General features: G+C 29.3%; 1 protein-coding gene across 4 annotated transcripts in view; it reads left to right on the forward strand.

Moving 5' to 3' along the window:
• The first annotated feature begins 10,526 nt into the window (after positions 1 to 10,526).
• Positions 10,527 to 21,368, forward strand: part of LOC135928525 (putative uncharacterized protein DDB_G0286901) — a 30,631-nt gene continuing 19,789 nt past the window's right edge. For 3 of the 4 annotated variants that reach the window (XM_065464983.1, XM_065464984.1, XM_065464981.1), the window contains exons 1-2: positions 14,388 to 14,417; positions 20,102 to 20,257. In XM_065464983.1, the coding sequence (XP_065321055.1) occupies positions 14,403 to 14,417; positions 20,102 to 20,257 (171 nt within the window). In that variant the 5' untranslated portion in view covers positions 14,388 to 14,402. Of the gene's footprint in view, positions 10,636 to 14,387; positions 14,418 to 20,101; positions 20,258 to 21,368 lie in introns of those variants that run through there. The other variant, XM_065464982.1, reaches the window with a different exon arrangement.

Consider the following 21,368-nt stretch of genomic DNA (forward strand, 5'->3'; position numbering starts at 1 on the left):
TAGCCTGGAGGATTCATTTATCAAAAAAAAGCATTTTGCAAAAAAGTGGATATAGAACACTATGATAGAAGCTGACGATATATGATAAAATCCGAAATTCTCACATGAGGGATACGAATCTCTCAATTTAAAATGATTTTACCGATAATTTTTTTTTAAATTTGAAGAATCTTATTTTACCGGAAATGAATTCAATGTGGATTCTTTTAAAATAATTTATTTTTTAATTTTTATATATAAATAGATTTTTCATATAAATGTTTAAAAATATTCATAAAAGTATATAGCAAAAAAATGTTAGAAAATTTTAGGAGTAGATTCTCTAAGTTAGCTGGAGTTACCTTTCCGGTATAATCAGATTTAAAAATTTTTAAATATAGCCCCCGCGAAATGATTTAAAAGAAAGATTTTCGAGTTTTCAAGTGTGGATACCTGGTAAGCATTATTTAGAAAAACTTGTCATATAATAAATATGACCAATCGACCAAATATATATCAGCTGCTATACCTAATTTTATAATCCTTTCCATTAGAATTATCAATATCTGAACCATCTGGTATAACAAACTATCACCATTAGGGTTTTGTAGATGATACAGATATTTTTTTAAAAATCAGCGTATCAATTGGGAATATTATGAAGCTGTGATGTTAAGGATATTATTATTAAATAAATGTACCATTTTAATAAGAGAAATGGGCTAAATCTAAAATTAGCCAAAAAAAAGAAGCAAATATAAGATCTTAAAATTACCCTCTCCCCTTAATAGATCCAAGATCTTAAATTAGCGAGAAATTTTTTTTTAAATGAACAATAATAATATTTGAAGAGCGAGATAACTAATATTTAGCAAATCCTGTTGAAGTTCTAGCTTAATTTGCAAAAAATATTAAAATGGCTCCATTATAATATTAATAAATAGCAACCTTAGTGAAAATTAAAATCGGGCCAAGCCAGGCATAATTCTTCTAGGTCAGTCCGGGCAAATATCCCGTTCTTTTGAACTGAGCAGGGCCTGAGAATTTTGCCATATGCAGACCAGACCTCTATCTCAAAAGCTATGTAAGCGGGAGAGTGGGATTACAATTTTTTAAGAGGGATAAGGAGTGGGAAGAGGGTGTGTAGGTTAGATTTATTGGTTAAGAATAAAGATTTTAGATAAATTAGGACAAAATATATTGCTGTAAAAATTATTTAATACTTTTATTATAGACGTATATATGTACATTTTTTTTCTTTTTAGCTTTCACCTTTTCTGGTGGTAAGCTCCTTCAATATCTCTTTCAACTTTTATTCATGCTATCTCTTTTATCTAATTTATATTTCTTCATATTGGCTCTAACTTTATGGTCCCATTGAAGTTTTAGCCTTCCTCTTTGACGTTTGCCCATCACTTCCAAACCCTTAATCTTATATAGTTTATAGGCCTTCTCATTGTGTACCCATATCAACTGTCTGTTGATCATTATCTTAGTCTTAATAAGCACTACCTTTAACTTCCCAGTATTCTTGTACTCACCTTATTCTTTCTTGATACCCCATCAATCATCCTCAGCATTCTCATCTCCATAGTTTGTAGACTTCTCTCGTCTGATTCTTTGGTTAACCATGTTTCCGAACTATATAGAATAGTTGGCTGTACTATGGAAATGTAAATTTTTCCCTTAAATTTGTGTGAGTTTCTTTTGTTAAAGAGCACTCCATATAAAGATGTGGGAATTAAAGTTGAGAAGCTCCTGAAAATATTATTTCCATCTATTCATTATTTCTTTTTCCTTTATTATCAATTTCCCATCTTAATTTTTGATTACTTTCGGAGATCCGTTTATATCCCTAGAATTCTTTTTCGCTGTTTGGCTAATCTGTATACTTTATTTTGCCCTATAGTTATTTGTACATGTCATCGTATGCTATTACTTTGGCCCTATCCACCGCCTTTGTAGCTATTCTCTTGGACTTTTTGTATTTTGTCTTGTCATCTGGGCTTTTGGATTTGTACCATATTTTATACAGGGCTTTTTTTTCCTGTCTAGTGGCTTGTACATCTTCATTCCACCTAGTTCTTTGTGTGATTTATTACCTCTTCTTGTCAAGCCTAGTGTAGATTTGGCAGTATCTATTTATCTAGATGAAAGGTCTATCCACATTTTTTCACTAACTTGTGAGGAATCTATTGTTTCAATGTTAGCATTGATTGCAAAGCAGCGTCTACATGACAGGATTTTCACTGGATGCAAACCCCCTTCAAAAACCTTTGCCTACCCCCCTAAAAAATCGCCAACTTCGGCGGCGGTGTCTCTTTATCATTATTTTTTAATGCTCTTTTCAAAAAATTTATAAAGGATAACTTAAATTAATCTATATCTACTACCAACTATCTATATTTTGTGATTATAAATAATTTATTCTTTAGATAATAAATTCAATTAAAACTCCATTATTTACAATGAATTAGTTATTATGGCATTATGAGCTTGCTAAAATATCTAAACCTTTTAAATTACATTTAAAAGGATAGTTTATTTGGAAAACAATGTGTATGATTGTTTGCAATATATAGATTTGGTCGATGAATTGTATTATAATAATACTATAATAAATGTATAAATTTTACAGTAATAAATTTTGTCCTATTTCATCTCAAAATTTAATAGATAACCACCCAAAAAATTTATCCAACCCCCAATAAAGCAGCTTACCTCTTTCCCCCTCAAAAAAATAGGATGCAAACTGTTCCTACCCCTCCCGCTCATGTAGACGCTGTTGCAAAGGCATCTGTCATTGATTTTAATCTACCCCATTTGAGGTATGGTTTTAGTTTCATCTTGTTTTGAGTTGATTTATTTGTGAGGTGTAAATCCATGACTAGTAACTTGTGTTGCGCGGCAGTATCTTCTCCTGAGATGACTTTGCAGCCTATTACATCTTTTAATCTTATTCGAAAGATCAGCATGTATTCTATCTGGGTTTTTTTTGTACCACTTTCATATGTTATAAATGATTGTCTTTTTTCTTATAGTAGATGTTGGTCAAGGCAAAGTCGAAGGCTTGCGCAAATTTTAGTACAGGCTCTCCTTCATCATTTCTTTCTCCATATCCAAAACCATCATGATGCCTTTTGTATCTGTCTCTAGCTTTTCCTATTTAATCATTTCTACACCTATTATTATTAGGTCATCCTTATGGATTTCCATTACAGCTTTATCATGGATAGCTCTAAAGTCATCTTCTCCTCTTCTTTGCAATTCGTTTGAGGAGAATATACTGAAAGGATGTGTAGTAGTGATTGACCAATGCAGAGTTTTATTTCCATTCGTCTATCAGAGATCAGTTAACTTCTACCACTGAGTAGGTTAGATCTTGACTGAGGATGGATACCGTTTCAATTACTAAGAATTCCATTAAAGTACAATTTATACCCATCTACAATCATTCACCTCTTCATTTCGTCTCTTATATGCACGCTATATCAACTTTTCTCTTGTTCAACATGAATGCCAATTCTCTAGTCTTATCCTTAAGTGTGCCAATATTTAAGCTTGCTACTCTTGTTTTATTTGCTTTGACCTCTATTTTACTTTTCACAAGATGGAGGTCTACACCCTAAGTTTGGAGGGAACGCCCTAGCTTTCATATTTAAAATTTTGTTTGTAACTTTCATTTGGTTTATTGGGTAAGTATCACCGGGGTGGCATTTTTAAACTCATATACCTATATATTGAATGCAATACAATTGAGTGGCGTCGCTAGGGGGAAGCGCAGGGGCTCGAGCCCCCTGAAAAATTTGAATAGTCCCCTGAAGCAAAAAAATTTTTTTTTTAATGGCTCCTTAATATCCCCTTGAACCAGTGGCCTAGCTACGGGGGTGGTTTTCTGGTTTGGACCCCTCCCAGAGCAAATTTATTTTTAGATTATACGTTCAAAAGACTTAAAAGTGACTTTGTATCAAATAAATATCATTAATATTTATATTTTTCTGGTTTTGATGTTTGTGAAAGGATAATATATTACTATTGAATTTATTCTGGGTAGTATTATTATAAAGTCATTGGGAATAATCTACTAAATTATAATAACATTATCTATTAAATTATAATAACATTATTCATGCATTTAAAAATATTTATATATATTGTCGAAGATGTGGTTATGATTTTTAAGATAAACCCGGCCGAAGGCCGGGCAAAAGAGCCGAAGGCCCGTCAAAGGGGGTCTGGGGGCGAAGCCCCCAAGGATTTTATATGTATGGACCCCCTTTAAGGAAAATTCCTAGCTACGCCACTGCCTTGAACTAAAATAAATTTATTTGACTGCCCACTGAATGATTTCTTTTATAATTTCATTAAGTAATATATAGATATAATTTTATTATTTAGAAATTAATAAGACTATTTAAATTTTTATTAAATGAATATTATTTTAATTATTAGATTAGATTAATACATATAAATTATCTTTTCACTATGTCAGCTTGCAATCAAATTCTGTATTAAAAATATAATATCAAACTAACTAAATATTAATTTAGCTTTAACACTTGAAGTTTGACTTTTATTATTTAAATTATTATTTAACCCTTATTAAATTTAATATAATCATATATTATTTGAAAATTAACAAATTTAATATTGTAATTAGCCGAGTTCAAAATGACTAATCAAGTGTATATTTATTTTGAAATTTTATTATCATACCTTAAAAATATTTTCAAGGTCCTTATAATATAAGAGATTTCTTTATAAAAAGTAAGTAGACATGTAGTTTATAATCCTCTACTATATATAGTTTTTTATAAAATATCAGATATAACGCTACTTTTATAGACGTATTTGACAGTTATATAATATATTACAGTTAATATTATAATAAATTTTACTAAAAAATGGTTTTGATAATAAATATAATAACAAATTGCATTTAAGTATTTATCGCCATCTATTTAGGTATAAATAATTTTTAAAATTAAACATTTTATTATTCATCCTGCAATAGATGTAATAAATTTGATATCTTTTCTTCTCTTTTTTACATGTTTTTAGGAAAGCTATTTTTCATTTTCGAAAAACAGTGTTGAGTTAAATTTTTAATACAAGTATATTTTTGATATTATTACAAACTACTATTATTTTAAGATATAATATACCAATGTGGTGCGACAATATATAAAATTTTAATTGTTTTATCATATCATTCTGGTCCTTATTTTATAGTTAGAAATCATTTCTAATGTGGCATTGCCGTGTAAATAACTCCAGGCTTTAATATATTTGCATAATTATTTCTTCCAAAGATTTTTAGTGTTTTTATTTTATCAATTTATCCAACATAATAAATTCTGATAATAGTTTACATCGTGGGTGTCATGGCTATTACTGCAAATTAACCAGCATCTATTATTTGTGTTCCAATATAATTTAATATTATTACTATAACGGCTGAGAGCATATAATTGCATATTTTAGATAAACAATAATGGTCAACTGTGTAGTCGTTTATATATCATTTAAAATGGAAGATAATCTTTTAGAAATTTAATATCTCACAATAATTTTCTCGATTACTTATCTAGCTTCCATAATGTCATCTAAAAGGAAGCTCTAACCACCATATAGTTTTATGATTTGGATTGGTCGTTTATACTCTCTCCTACAAAAATTGTTGATTTGGTTTAAGCCTATACATTTTTTCCTTATTAGTCCATTCTATAAAACAGTGTCTAAAATGGTTTCAGAGATTTATACTAGTTTGATGACCTTTTGTCAATATAAGTTGTTAAGAATTATATTATTGCATTATGTGATTTTTTATATGCCAGTTTATTTTGTATGCATAATATAAAAAATGACAAAATTTTAAAATCAGAATAATTGTTTAGATTAACAAATTTTAAAAAAGTATAATATATTTATTTAAAACCCGGCCGAAGGCCGGCAAAAGCGGGCCGAAGGCCCGCAAATTGGGAGTATAGGGGGCTTTGCCCCCTATAAAAATTTTTTTAGTTGAGCCCCCTGAGAGTGTGAAGGCTAGCGACGCCCCTGATACAATTATATTAGGTAATTTTTTAAAATTGGTTCTCAATAATTTTCTGCCATGTTTTTATATAAAATTTTTTTGTTCAAAAGGTGGTGAAATTATATTAACAAACCAAAACATGTAAACAATACACTATAATAATATATACATCGAAAATGAACAGAAAGTTTTAAATTTAGTTCATATTCTAAAATAAATTGTTTCACATTTACGATATTTTAGAAAGGTTGGTACGCTCGTATAAACTCTATCAACTCAATATGGGTTGGCGGGGTATAGTCTTGATCGGAGGTCCTTCAATCTCCAATGCTTTGTTAGGTTGGTTCTAGATCGATCAGTTTAGTTCGTACATCCTCGATTAATCGCTTTGGTGCCCTTCACCTATGATTGATTGATCAATGCGGTTTAGTGGTATCTTGTGTCTTGATCGTTCGGAATGATTTGTTTTCTCCTATCTTAATCTTCTCGATTCGGCTTATTCTGAAATTTATCAACTCAATACAGTCTGCTGAATACAGTCTGCTGGAATCTCCTACTAGTTAATAATAGATAGAGTCTACACGAGAGGGGGAGGCGTAGGAACAGTGTGACCCTAAAGGGGGGAGGGTAAATTTATTGGGGGTTATCTATTAAATTTTAGATGAAATAGGAAAAAATATATCGCTGTAAAAATTAATACTTTTATTAAAGACCTATTATATATAATTAATAAAATGATATTTTAATCAAAGAACGAATTTATAAATTGAAACAATCATAGACATTATGTTCCAAATAAAACTTTCTGCTATCCTTTAAATGTAATTTAACAGGGTTAAACTTTTCAGCAAACTCATATTCATGCCAAACAATATGCTATAATAATGCATTCATTGTAAATGAGGGGATTTATAATTGAATTCATGATCTAAATAACTCCTTTATATTTACAATATTTTGATAGTTCGTAGTAGAGGTCTGCATACGGGTTTTTCTCTCGCCCGCCCACGCCGTCCTTATTTTGAATGGGTATGATCGCCTTTTTTAAAATATTTTCAACACCCCGCGGATGGGTTAAAAAAATATTTAAGTAATGGGCGGGCGTGGGCGGGTAAATTTTTGATATTTTTCAGGCGAAATGAGCAGAACAGTCTTCAATTCGTCAAAAATAATAGTTTTATTTCATAATATTGCATGTTATATATGTTTAATTAAAAATGCATTTAAATAAATAGCCAAACCAGCCATTATAATTTTTAAACATTAGACGGGTGGGCGGGTTAAACAAATTTATAGATAAATTGGCGGCAGGTAAATTTTTTTAAAAAATTATAAGTGAACGGGTGGGCGGGTTAAATAATTTTCAAAACACGGGCTTTTTGACTAAAAACCTGCTCACTGCAGACCTCTATTGATAATAGAGCTAAAATAATTTAAGTTATTCTTTTTTAAATTTATGAAAGGAGTACCATTATAATTAAAAAGGTGTAATTAATAGTGCAAAAACATCGCCACGTTAGGCTGCAAATTTTTTTTTAGGATGGTAGGCATAGGCAAGTGGAGTTTGCATCTAGTGAAAATCCTATCATGTAGATGCTGGTAGTAGAGTATTGATAATTTAAATAATTCTTTCTAAAATATAGAGAGAAATACCATAAGAATTAAAAGTGTATAATTAATAATGAAGGAATATAAGCAACTCGAGGAAATATTTTAGGGGGGGGGGGGAGGGGATAGTATAGATTTTGAGAGTGGGCTTCTATATTTTTATTTTGACGTTGAATAAAACACACAAAAAATTAATAACGTTTAACGCTATACGTTATTACTCCAAATTCAGAGGGTTTCACTGCCACACATATTGGAAAACAATTAAAAAATACAACGCCAGCTGAAATTATGAAGGCAATCTAAATAATAAAATTCAGCGAAAGCAGTTTGGGACTGCGATTTAATCAAGACAAAATCGAATATGGACCTCATAAGATCATCGACCTTAACCATGATCCTATGTTCAATCATACACCATTACGCTTTAACACATCTCGGATCTCTAGTAGGTAAAGACACGTCCTTTATCAATTTCTTCCCGGATATTTTTACGAAAGATACCCCTCATGCACGATACTCTATCCAGACTCCCATCCCACCCTTTGAAGAACTACCTTCTAATCCCAAAAATTTTATATACGCTCCGATCGTCAGGAATCTCTCAATATGATGTCAACCTCGCTGCATATGAACTCGAGATTAAATGCCTCACAGAAAATATATTCAATCATAAATTTGGAGACCAATCTTGGTTACAGGTACCAACCAAATCCGGCGGCATTGGCATAAGGTCACCTTCTCTACTTTTAGTTAGTGCGTTGATATCCCTCGCCTGACTTGCGAATCCGTCATACACACATTCACAAAACATCCTGACTATGGAAGTCTTTCTTATTTGTCGATCCTCCCTCATTGGCACTATAGAAGGATTGGGATAAGCCTCTAGTTGACAACTCCTTTGCATACCTTAAATTGAGGAGCCAACCCCAGTACCATTCTTTACTCTTCTCCATTTCCGCAGACAGCGGGTACGAATTTCTCGAGGCTTTCCCATCACGAAACCTTGTCCAGCTCCTAAGCAATGATGAACTACGTCACGCCATCGGTCTTAAACTTAATGGTGATATGGTAATAATCTATCAATGTATTCTCTGTCAAACGTCGGTCAACTCCAAAGGCACACTCTTTGCACTGCAAGCGCTTTAGAGACAGATTCATTAGACATTCTGTTAAATAATTCGATTTTATTTTTTATACCTTTCGACGAGATTATTTTTAGTTTGTATTAACAATTTAGTTGATCGTTTGATAAAGATATAAAATGAACATTTTTGTTAAAAGGAAGATTAATTTTATAATAAAAACTTATTTCGATAAATCCCTCACGTTGTTTCACATTTATAATACAGTGATACTATTGTCAAGGCCTTAATCTGCCGATATCCCATCAACCCTCGAACCTACTGACCTTTACGAATCCTATGGTAAGCGGCTTGATAGTTCTACCATGATCCCTTGGAAGAGGGGGGAATCCTAACTTAGGATTTGTCATGCATGGATCCTCTTGTCCTTTCCAATATAAATAGAGATGCTATACTAGACGGCGAGACAATAAACTCGGTAAATATTCACCATCGTTTCCTGCTAACTATACATTCCTACCACTTATCACCACGACTCTAATATAGTTCGGCTCTTATGCCCTGGCCTTCTTTAAAGAGCTGGGAAATGGATTTCTGCCAGGACCGAGGATCCCAACGTGAGATTCTACCTACCTCAAAGTCAAAGGTTATCCGTGAACATAATAAAATGCAACTATCTCAGCACTCTCAATGAACGGAACCCCATAATTGAACATCCTATAGATAGCCTTAGGCTATTTTGATCCCAACTATGACGTTGACGCTAAAAGGGAATTTGGATCTCAATCAATAAAATACAACAAAAACTAATGGCTGTATAATTGTGATTTACTAATATGATATTTTTTCCCCCCCAATAATATTAGAATTAATCTATAATCTAAATTTTATAAATCATTCTAATTATTTATTATATTGATATTTTTAGCTTTCATTTACTGATAAATTGCCCATAAAATATATTACCACACATTATAATGATAAAAAATATTGTTGGTGAATGCTAAATATAATTGGAATTTGTTAGATAAAATGCACAAAGTAAATCTTTATTAAAAAAATACACCAAATATTTAGAAATTTCCACCAAAAAAATGAGTTATGAAGGTAAATTTGCTGTAAAAATATTAAGCGATAAAGTAAATTCAAATTTGAGAAATTTTTTAGCAAAGCATTTGTTAAATATTTAGAGGCAGAGCACTACTTTTGTGTAACTACATTCCTAAGGGAATGGAAAGTAAAGAAAGGAAATAAAAATGAAGGGATGAGTGTGTTTCTAGGAGTGCTGGCACCAATTATTTTTATCATAAAAAAGCTGTACTCCAAAAATATTTTATCACCTTTGTAATTTTTTTTAAAAAGAGTCCACTTTCGACCTGAATGTTAGATATACGGCATTTCCTTTTCCTGATAAAAGAAATCACTTGGCTTCTTTAATGTAAACTAGAAAATTAAATTAAACTTCTCTTACGCTATAAATGGGATGGATGGATGAATGAAACAAGCCACACCCTACCAGATTGGGCATGTGTATATAACATGTAGAATTCTTTTATTTTAATAAATTCCAAAAATTTATTTATTTATACGACAAGTAAAGCCTTGCATCCCAACCTGCATTTTTTTTAAATATTAGGAATAAGATATAAATATTAGGAATAAAATTTAAAAATTGGAGCAAAATCATAAAATGATAAATATAATCATATATTTCATCAGGAAATTTATACCATACTTTATCTTATAAATTTTAAATAATAATTACTTATATAAGAAAATAAATGACATTTTTATTATAACCTTAAAGAAAAATTCTAGTTTAAAGTTTACATATATTTTTACTCGTGGATTCCTAATTCAATATTATAAAATAGTAAATTTACAATTGCTCAAAAATTCAAAATAGGATTTCATAAGAAAATGACAATGGTAAATAAATCATATGATTATTACAATATTATTAAATATATTTGATACAATTAACTATTTTTATTCCGTATAATGGGTTTTATTGTTAAATTTACAATAGCAATCATTATACCTGCCCTTCCATATAGGAAAATCATTATTAATTTTAAACATAATAGTATAGTATATTATTTAACTTATTTGTTAAGAATATTTTCCAACATCTATTTGACCTTAATTTTTATAAACTAAGTTACAAGTAGTATCTATCAATTTCTGGTCTTATCTTGTTTTTTCCCCTTAACTTTGAAATAGTTTACTACAATACTGACATGGTTGATAATTTTTGATGAATGGAGATACCAGAAAATAAATTTGAAATGCAAAATGATTTTATTTTATTTGTTAACAAATTATTTGTAGATATTTCCTTTTCTTATAAAAAAACGTATATTTTAAAATTATTTATAAGAGTGTTAAAAAAAGAAAAGGCACAACATTATTAAACTAAGCTTACTATTATTTTCAATGTTTTATAGCAATTCATAATTAACAAAGAGCATTTATATAGATCACTAAAATAGTTGACATTTTTGCACTCACAAAATACTTAAATTCTACAGCTCTGCTGTTGTTAATACATAAATTATATTTTGCTTAACCATCAGCACAATCAAAAGACCTAACCTATTTTATATTTTAAAGGATTTTAACATGGTTTCGAGTTTATACATTATTTATCACAAAATGAGACATAGTTTAAATATATATAATTCATTTATTTAAAATAGGTGTCTTAAAAATCTAACCTGTGTAAACAAAATATAACATGATACACCTTTCATTATGTTATCTTCTTTTATGAAAAAAATTATTTACCAAATAATTATTATAATTAATTATATTCAATAAATATTTCCATTAACTTGCCAAAAAATTGCAATAATTTTTAGTAACATCTTCAAAATGTTTATATATTCATTTTTCTCTAAATTTTATTCTTTACATTTTAAATTGAATGAATGAATGAAATAGAAAAAAGGAAAATAAAGAAAGAAGTGATATAAAAAACCAATAGTTAGATTACTAAATAAGTTCTATGGATATTTTATAGTTACTTAATGAGGAAAGATCATTTCATGATATATTTTATTTGATTACCAATAAATTCATCCCCATTCATATGCAGTATAATCTATTTATAAGGTCCCATTTTACCATGCCCTTATTTATAAAATTAGCTATATTTCTTGGTTTAATTAAAAGTGGCCATATATAGGAGTTTGCTGTTGCACCACATTGTGGCTTGCACTTCTATAACAAAAAAATAATAAATTATAAGATGGGAATAGAGGAGAAGACAAGATTGGAATTTGAATTTTATGAAAGTTACATCTCAAACCTGCAGTTTGTCTTTTATTTTTTTTTATTTATTTCGCAGGCAAAAATAAAAAAAATAAGACAAGTAAGAGTGCTTTGTTTTTGTATAAACAATATAAATTTAATAAACTTCGATATTTACTAAATTTAATTTCTTTAGTCAAAGTTTTGGTTCCATGGTGAAAATAACCTTACATCAGTCCACCACAATTAGGAAGGGTTTATTTTAATATATCCGTTGATTATCCAATTAACTATGTGTTAAGTGCTCTTTTTTCATAAACACATTTTCTTTTGCTTTTACTTTTGGTTTTATTTTAATTTATCTCTTGGGAGGTGATTTTTGCAAGGATTTATCTGTACTGCCGATTTTAAATCCTCTAGATATTTTAACCTGGTTTTTTTCAGTGGTCTAACATTGTATGCAACTATATTTCTGTAAAGTTTTATGCATTTTTATCATAGACCTGCAAAGATACCATTTACATGACCTGGCCCTGGATTTTCAGATCTCTGATTTTTATTAAATGATTGTTTAGGATTGGGCAGAAGCAAGCTTTTTAATCAAAAAATATTATTTGAAAACAAGCTTAAACTTTTTTTCTGTTATATTTACACAATTAATAAATAAAATTTATGATTTATAGTCATGTTTCAAGTATATTTTTTTAAAAAATATAGCAACAGCATATCTTGCTTTATCTTTGTCACTTTTTTGCAAAAAATTTAAGAGGTTAAACTTAATTAAAATGTTAGATAATCGAAAACGTAATATAAAAATTTGAAATTGGGTGGGGGGTGGGGTTAGCTATTTTACCTTGTCTAATCACTCCTATTATTTATTAATATCCACCTAACTAACATCTCGAGGGTTAATAAAGTACTGATCCAGATTTTTGATCCATACCGGGTCGAATCCGTTTTACAAGTATTCGGAAAAGTTCGAGTCCGCCACCAAATTATAGATCATTTTTCGATTAAAAATTTATTATAATTCCAACTTCAATTTGAATTTTTATAAATCGAAAACCAGGGAATATTATGAATGCATGAGCAGACTGGTGAATTGGAAGTATTTTATGGGTGGTATGATTAGGGCGGGCTTATTATTCATATGAAATAACGATTTCATATCTATATCAAATTAAAATTAGGGGCGGCCTGACCCGACCCGTTGAAATTTTCTACAGGGTTTTCCGGCTCGGCTCTTGAAAATTTTCTACCGGGTTTTCCGGCCTGACCCATAAAAAGATTTTGAATAATTTGTCCGACCCTCCCCCCCCCAATCTTTAACCCACGCTAGATTTTGGGCTCAAATTTATTTTGAATATTTTTAGTCTTAAATCTTTTTGATTATATTAATTAATCATTGTATACAAAAAAATGTTATCGAATTATTTTTTAAGTGTCAGGTTGTGCTAGAGGATTAGAGGGTGGATTGAAAGTTCGAAGACTAGGGTTCAATTCTCTTAACGGGGCCCTTTTTTTTCTCCTGAAACCACGACTTTAGGATTAAGGTTAAATGGTTAGCCAGATATTGGGTAAAGTTTAAATATAATTTAAAAAAAATACAAATAACCAAATTAATTTTAAATGAAAAATTTTGATGCGGGTTTGGATATATATTTAGCCCTTCAGAGTAAAGGTAGGATAAATCCCACACCTTTATTAAAACTATTATAAAACATCCCATTGTTATACAAAATTTTTTTTTGAAATGAGTAGTTTTTTTTATTATATTCACAATTGGTTGAGCCTTTATGACAAAGGCACAAAAGTTTGGACATCTGGTAGCGAAATGTTAAGGCTTAGGCAATATTTTACTGGCTAAAATATTGAGTTAGCAGTTTTTAAAAATCAGCTCAAATCGATCCGTTTAACAACATTGGCTCAATCTTTAAAAAAAGTTATAAATCCACGCCGGGACGATTTTATTTAATTAGCTGAAAAACATTAAAACGAACCGTAATATAACCATCATTTTTTTCAATATCTCTTTAAAGCACATTCGCAAAATATAGTAAAATCTGTCTTATTGGTGCATCGTTGGGACCAAGATTTATGCTCAAATTATTAAGGCATTTTCGAATGCATTATAGCCATTAGGAATTTGATTGGGATTCAAAATTTTAAATTGTAGAGTTCCCCGAATAATTAAGCCCTATTAGACAGATAATTCTGAACACCCAAAATGAATCAAAATTACGAAATTTTAAAAAATTCCGGCCCAGGCAGAAAAATGCAAACTATAAATATCCGGGCCAGGCCAAAATGCTTCTTCAAAAAATTGCCGGACCAGGTTGAAATAAAAAAATTTTTTGAAATCCGACCGGACTTAAAATTCATAATTTTTACCTCTACAGATTACCGCTTAAAATATTCAGAAAAAATAATTAACTCTATGCTATATGGTCAATTACAAGGTTAAAAATTTTAATATATTTTAAGTCTTAGAAAAATTGTAAGCAAATTTATGGCATTAAGTTCAAAAGGGTAATTTGATTTACATCGGGCATGATTTTTAACGAAAGATTTTTTTATTTGTCCCGAAAAGCCCGACCCGAAATAAAAATTATTTGTCCATCCCCGGTGCAACCCAAATTCATTTAATATATATATGTATATTGACATATTAGGATATGTAATCCATTTGAGATTCAGAAATCTCTAAATTTTAAATCATATACGGAAGGGCAATTTTTAAATTGTGAAACATCTGATTTAACCGGAAATAAATTCTATCATGTATAGAACATCCACACTGCCAAATTCGGACAATTTTATTTTGTCTAGAAATTAAGAATTTGAATTTCTTAATTTATGTCAATTTTTATATAGATGTTTTAAAATATAATTTTAATATATAATCTTTAACTTATTTTAACCATCCGTGGTAAGCCATTATCTAATCTCACCAGTACACTAAAATTGATAATGGAACAGCTGATTTAGAATTTTATTATATATTTCCTCTAACCTTATAAAACTTTTTACGATAACTAAAAAAAATCTGCAGTCTATTCTTTGCGTATAAATAGTAGCTTTGGTCTTATTATTATGTTTTGTGTTGATATAATAAAGATTTTCGGCGCATTTCAAATTTTGTATTTCTGTAAATAAAATTATATAGACCCGTTTAAAAAACTGATCCGGGCTAAAACGGACCAATTGATCTACAATTTTTTCACCTTTCCTTCTATCTTTTATGTTAATTATTTTATGTTGACATAATAAATATTTTGGGAGCATTTCAAATTTTGTTTATAATTTTTTGTAGATAAAATGTTATGAACCCATTTAAAAAAATAGCCCGGGTTAAAATGGATCAGCTGATCCTTAGTTTTTCCCCCTCCGCTTAGAAATCTTTATACTCAACTAAAAAATAAATTTCAGTTCATTTCCTTTACGTAAAGTAAGAAAATATATATCATATTTTTTATATATAAAGATATGTTCTGTGTTATTATGTTTTATGTTGATATAAAAGAATTTGGGCGCATTTCAAATTTTGTTGATTATTTTCGGAAATAAAATTTTATTACTTTCAATTTTAATTAAAACAATCTACTATTTCCGTTATAAAATTTTTTTTTTCTTCAATTAACTTCAAAATTACGGGTATTTGAGGTTGGGGAGACTTAAATTTTGCTAAAATTTTTAGTGTCTGAGAGGAAATAATTTTAATCCCCCTACTCTCCTCCCCTCCCCCCCCCCAAATCCCATTTATCGATTATTGATTTATTTTAATAATCAGAAATAAAAACATTTATAAATTGATATAATAATTATAAAAAAAACACAAATTGTTGAGTTCAAGGGTAAAAGCTGAAAAAAATAATATAGAATTTATCGATATTTGCTAAATACGTAGATTAGAATTGATACCGTCAGTTCACAATTACTATAATAAAAACTGTCTCATTTGGGCACCGTTGGGGCAAGGATGACATAGACATTTGCCCAATTTATTAAGACTTTTAGTAGTTAATAGGAATTTATTTCAAAGTTTTTGTCAAATTAGGGAGTTGTCTGGATTATCAAGAGCCAAAATTAGGCAAGTTTTACTCTATAATAAAATATAAGTTTTTTTTAGTAATATAAGTTAAGTATATTATTATTTTCTAATTTTTATATTATTTATAAATTGGACCTTGAACGTGAAATTTAATATTTATTTTAATTTAAATATAATACATATATTTTTTTAAAATGTTTCTTTTTTTTTTCTCGTTCACTTTGCGAGCGCATTCACACATAAATAATATTAAAAAAATTCGCAATTTGTTCGCCGGATTAGAGGATTTTAATCGCGATAAATTAACGGATTAAGATGTGACTTCTAGAACCTCTATTTTTAGAAAAACGCAGGAATCGTGAAGGGAACCGACGTTACCGGTTAATCCTGAATATTTCGCTCATAAATGTTTGGACATATATTAGGAAAAAGACTTAGGGCGATATATTTTTTTGTAGCTAAAATATGAGATAACCGTTTTTAAAAATCGGATCAAGCCGTTAACAACACTAGTTACCGGATCCGAACCGGCTAAAAAAATTATTAGTTTTCAGGCGAGAACTTTGGGTCTAGAACGTGTTCCAGTTCGGAAAGGTTCCATGAACGAGCCACAACTTAGAAGAAAAAAATAAAATTGAAGAGAGTTAGAGAAAAAAAAGCACTATGCCAATGTGACCAAACAAATTAAAAGAGCTCTAATTAGACAAGCTTGTTTTTGCAAAAATAAAAAAAAAATTTCCCCCAAATTTATTGTATATATTTTTCCTAATAATTATGTTTTTTTTTTGTAAAAATTATATTATAAAATAAAAAAAAATTTGACATCAACCTTGAAAATTAAAAAAATAAAATAATTATGAACCAAAACAACTCTATTTTATTTATTTTATTCGGTGTAAACAAGAGAGTAATTTTTTTTTAAAAAATTAATAATAAATAATAATTATTATATAATAAATTGTTTTTCTTTTATTTTTTTATGACGAAATGTTTTTCAAAAATGGCGGGAAATTTATGTGATTAATCCTAAATCAGCGGCTTTTATAAAAAAAAATATTTTTAGAAAAAATGGCGTGAATCTAAAATCAGCTGCTAATTTTTTTTTATATTAAATTGTGGTGGCAAAATTTGTGTCGAAACGGCACGATTTAGGCCTATTTTGAATCAAAAATTTTAGCCAAACGCCTCGAGCTTTGTTTATAGATTTTCTAAGCTTTCTGCCATCTATGAGTCAAATCTCCAAGCTTTGTGTATTTTTTTAAAAACTAAATTGGGTTTTTAAAAAAAGAGTCGTAAAACACTACCTGTATCGAATTTTTTTTTCCAAAACTTCGATACAAGGTAAATATTTTTTGGACCAAGCTCGGCTGGACCGGAAATTTTTACACCAAGCCCGACTCGAATTTTTTAATCTAGAACCTACCGGGTTCGAGCAGACTAGAAGGGTTCTTAGGGAACGCTGGAGAATTTTTCATTAGGAAAATAAAATGGAATTTTTTTTTCAAACTGAGATTTAATTCCGGTTCGAAAGGGGTTTTCTGTCCTTTCCGGACTTTTGTTATTAACTTTCTTGATAAAGGCCAATTAGGAATTCAGATAAATCACGTGTTTAGCAAGCAATTTTTTTATAAAAATATCCACGATAATAATAGATTGGGTTTAGACTTGTTTTATATTTATATATCATGACTCGCTAGATTATAAATAGATTTTAATTTCATCATATGGTTTATTTTTAAAATTTTTTGAACGATTATTTTTTAGAAAGAAAAAAACAAATTAATTGGAAAAATATTATTTATTTATTGTTATTTGCAATTCTTAATTTTTATACGATGATAAAAAAGTTATAAGGTCAGAACTCTTACCGAGCATATAAGGCAAGAAGATATATTAGTGCGCATGGCGTTTTTATTAAGATGATTCCCATGATAACCTTATGTGTTGGATGCAATTTTTTATATATATGTTAGGCCGCAAAACCAGAGATACTACCATGGGTGAGTTTTAGGTTAAAAAAAATTTACCCTCTTCTGTCCTCCCGTATTCCCTTAACCATTGATTGATTTTTCTAAAATTTCTTTTCCCTCTTATTGAATCGCTCATTTCATTATCCAACCGATAAGATAAGAGAACTCCGAAATAAAACTATTATTTGAACATTAGAATTATTTTGTGTTTGAGATTATTATTCACCCGTTTTTTTACAAATTAGTGTTTGGGCTTTCGCAGAGTCATCTGTCCCAAAACAGATTTGTTGCAAGATTTAAAAAAAAAATGTTATAACAGGTATGTGGCTTAATAAAGTGTATTTACTGATATTTTTCCTACGAATGTATCTGTATATATTTTCTCTCAAAAATACAATTAAGATACTTTTTGTTATAATCATATATTCAAGGTATTCATAATAGAGATCTAACGTTAAAAATAATTTTGATTATTGGGTTGGGTCAGGCTTAAATTTATAAATATGATATCATTACATTTTGTCAAATAAATTGATATATTTTAAAATTCTTGCAAGAAACAAGGCGCTAAATTTTTTATTTGTAGAATTTTTTATAAATCAAATAATTCTTAATTCCGGTCGGGTTTTTCGGGATAAATAAAAAAAAAATTGTTCGGGATCGGGTCGACAGGACAAATTTTTTAAAAAAATATCAGGCCGAGCTGGGCTTTAATAGTTAGGCCCGATGCAGATCACTAGTGCATAATGTCAAAATTGAAAATCATTTATTAAAACTCATTGTTAATTCAACCAAACATCTGTATTGATTGTTTACTCTTCATCGGCATCACTGATTATAATAATCATTAATCAGTGATTCAATCTGAACCGGTATTCACGTTATTATTTACCGAACCGGAATAAAAAAGTCATTCAAGCCTTTAAAATTCCTGTTAACTGGGTTGAACCATTTGATATTTTAACTCTTTGACTATAAGTACCGTTTATTTTTTAAATATTTTTGTTTATTGATATTTAAACGGTCAAGCCAGCATATAGAAGTGTTTTCGGTCATAAAATATATTCTCACAACTTATAGATAATTTGACAGAAGAGAATCTTTAAAATATTATGGCTTTGTATCCCCTGTTAATAATCATCTAAAAATTTATAATTACATAAAAAACGTAAAAATTGAATCAAAACATATACAGCTAAAGCTGCTATATTTTTGTTTCTAGATATTTTTAATAACTTTTTTACAAAATATTCGCATTTTGAATTTGATTTAAATGACGAAAAAGTAATAAAAATTAAACAATTAATTACTGATTTATAATATAGATATTAGCAAAATTATCATTCATTTTTTAGCGTTTATTCTGAAAATGGCTAAGAATAAATCACTTCGATTACCATTTATATCCTATTAGAGGGGGGGGGGATTGGATTGGTCTTGGTTATATTATGTGAATATTCTTATTGATTTAAATATAGTTACAATCAAACTCCATCCATTAAGCCATTTAGGTTCAGCCAAAATAGCTATTCCCTTTTCATGATGTATATAATATACCTTTGAGAAACTTTTTTAATATAATTTAAAATAATTTAATTTTACTTTACTAATGCTTAGAAATAGTGTTTACATAGACAGAAGAGTGGAGGGGAGATTAGAAAATATTTCTTGGCACAAAGACATTTTTATTTTGGGCTATAACCCTTCATTCCCCGTTAGCGCGAATTCGCGGCGAAGTATATAGAAATACTCGAATACATTTTGTATACTTCACCTCGATTTCATATTAACAGTGAATTCAAAATAATCACTCATTTGCAGTTAGCGCTAATTCGCGCCGTATAGTACAAAAATACCGTATGTATAATTCGCCTTAGTGAATGTAGGTTATGGTAGCCAGCGGCGCCGCTACTACTTTTTTGAAAAAGTAACTGTAGTAGCACTAGATTTTTTTATAAAGTCTCATTAAAGCCCTCCCTTCCCCTCTTTATAGTTTACTATAGATACATTTAAAAAGAATATATTTCGTGTAATTGTGGGGAAAATAATAATTACTGTTAAAATTATGCCTCATTAGTTATCACTTTAATTTAAAATTATAATTGTTTTTTTTTGTTTATAGGATGATGTTCATCCGTTTATAGAAGCTTTACTACCACACGTTAAATCTTTCGCTTACACCTGGTTCAACTTACAAGCCGCTAAGAGGAAATACTTCAAAAAACATGAAAAGCGTATGTCCGTCGAGGAAGAAGAGATATGCAAGGAACAATTGCAGGTTTAGGGCCAAATTAAAATTTTATGATTTTAAACCAGAAAGGGCAGTTAGGAACGATTTTTTTCATAAACTTTATATCTCAATTGCATGCCCACCATTTTCTTCTACGCCACGCGGGTTCATCATGACCCAGATTAAAACCGGTTAGAGCTAACCCAAACAGAGGCAGGTCTCTGTTCTAAGATCACGGTTGATCTTTTTCTTTATTAATAAAAAAAATTTTTCAAAGCGGATTTACTTTTCGTAAGCGATACGATATTAAAGACGTAACTGGCCTAAGTTATTAGATATTTATATCGTAATTAGACTCATTCAAAAATGAATCAAATAATGAATTATTTGACATTATTTCAATCAATAAGAATAGTAAAAAATTATATTATTGATTTGAATGCGAATATAAAATTATTCGATTTGTTTAAAGGAATCGATTACGAATAATTACATTCGTATTCTTTTTTGAATATGGACCTAATCGTAATACTAAATACATTATTCGCACAATTGCTTGTTTTCGTAAATATCATAAATATCATTTAAACTTATGACAATTTACTCCCTACACTCCCCCCCCCTCCTCAACCCCTCTCCCCAAAAAATGTATACAATATATCGTTATAAAAAAGAATTTAAAAGAAAAACTAATGAAAGTTAATAATTTTTTTAAAATAACTACTATAATTTAAAATTTTTAGAAAATTAAATGAAAACCCAAAATTATTTACAAAAATATAATATAGCCAAAGGCCTACAATAACAATAAGTGAACCTTAAGATATCCAATAACATTTATGATATAAAACAGCCTAATAGTGCCCCCCCCCTCTCCATATAGTAAATTCCTGGGTACGCCTATGTTTGTGAGGAACGCTTCCTAACCCTGTTATCACAGTTAGCGCATAATCGCAGCGAAGTAATACAAAAATGAATGTAAAATTATTATATTTATATCATATTTTGCGTACTGCACCTCGGTTTCGCGATAACTGTGAACGTAGGGTAAGGATGATGATTTATTAAATCGGCGTTAATTTTTCCCCATTTAATTTTTAGAATAAGATTTATTGATTCAGTTATTAAAATTAGATTTAAAATTTTATTTTATTATAGA

Source organism: Gordionus sp. m RMFG-2023, chromosome 4, assembly GCF_954871325.1.
Source record: "Gordionus sp. m RMFG-2023 chromosome 4, tfGorSpeb1-WG-v2, whole genome shotgun sequence".
NCBI lineage: Eukaryota > Metazoa > Nematomorpha > Gordioida > Chordodea > Parachordodidae > Gordionus > Gordionus sp. m RMFG-2023.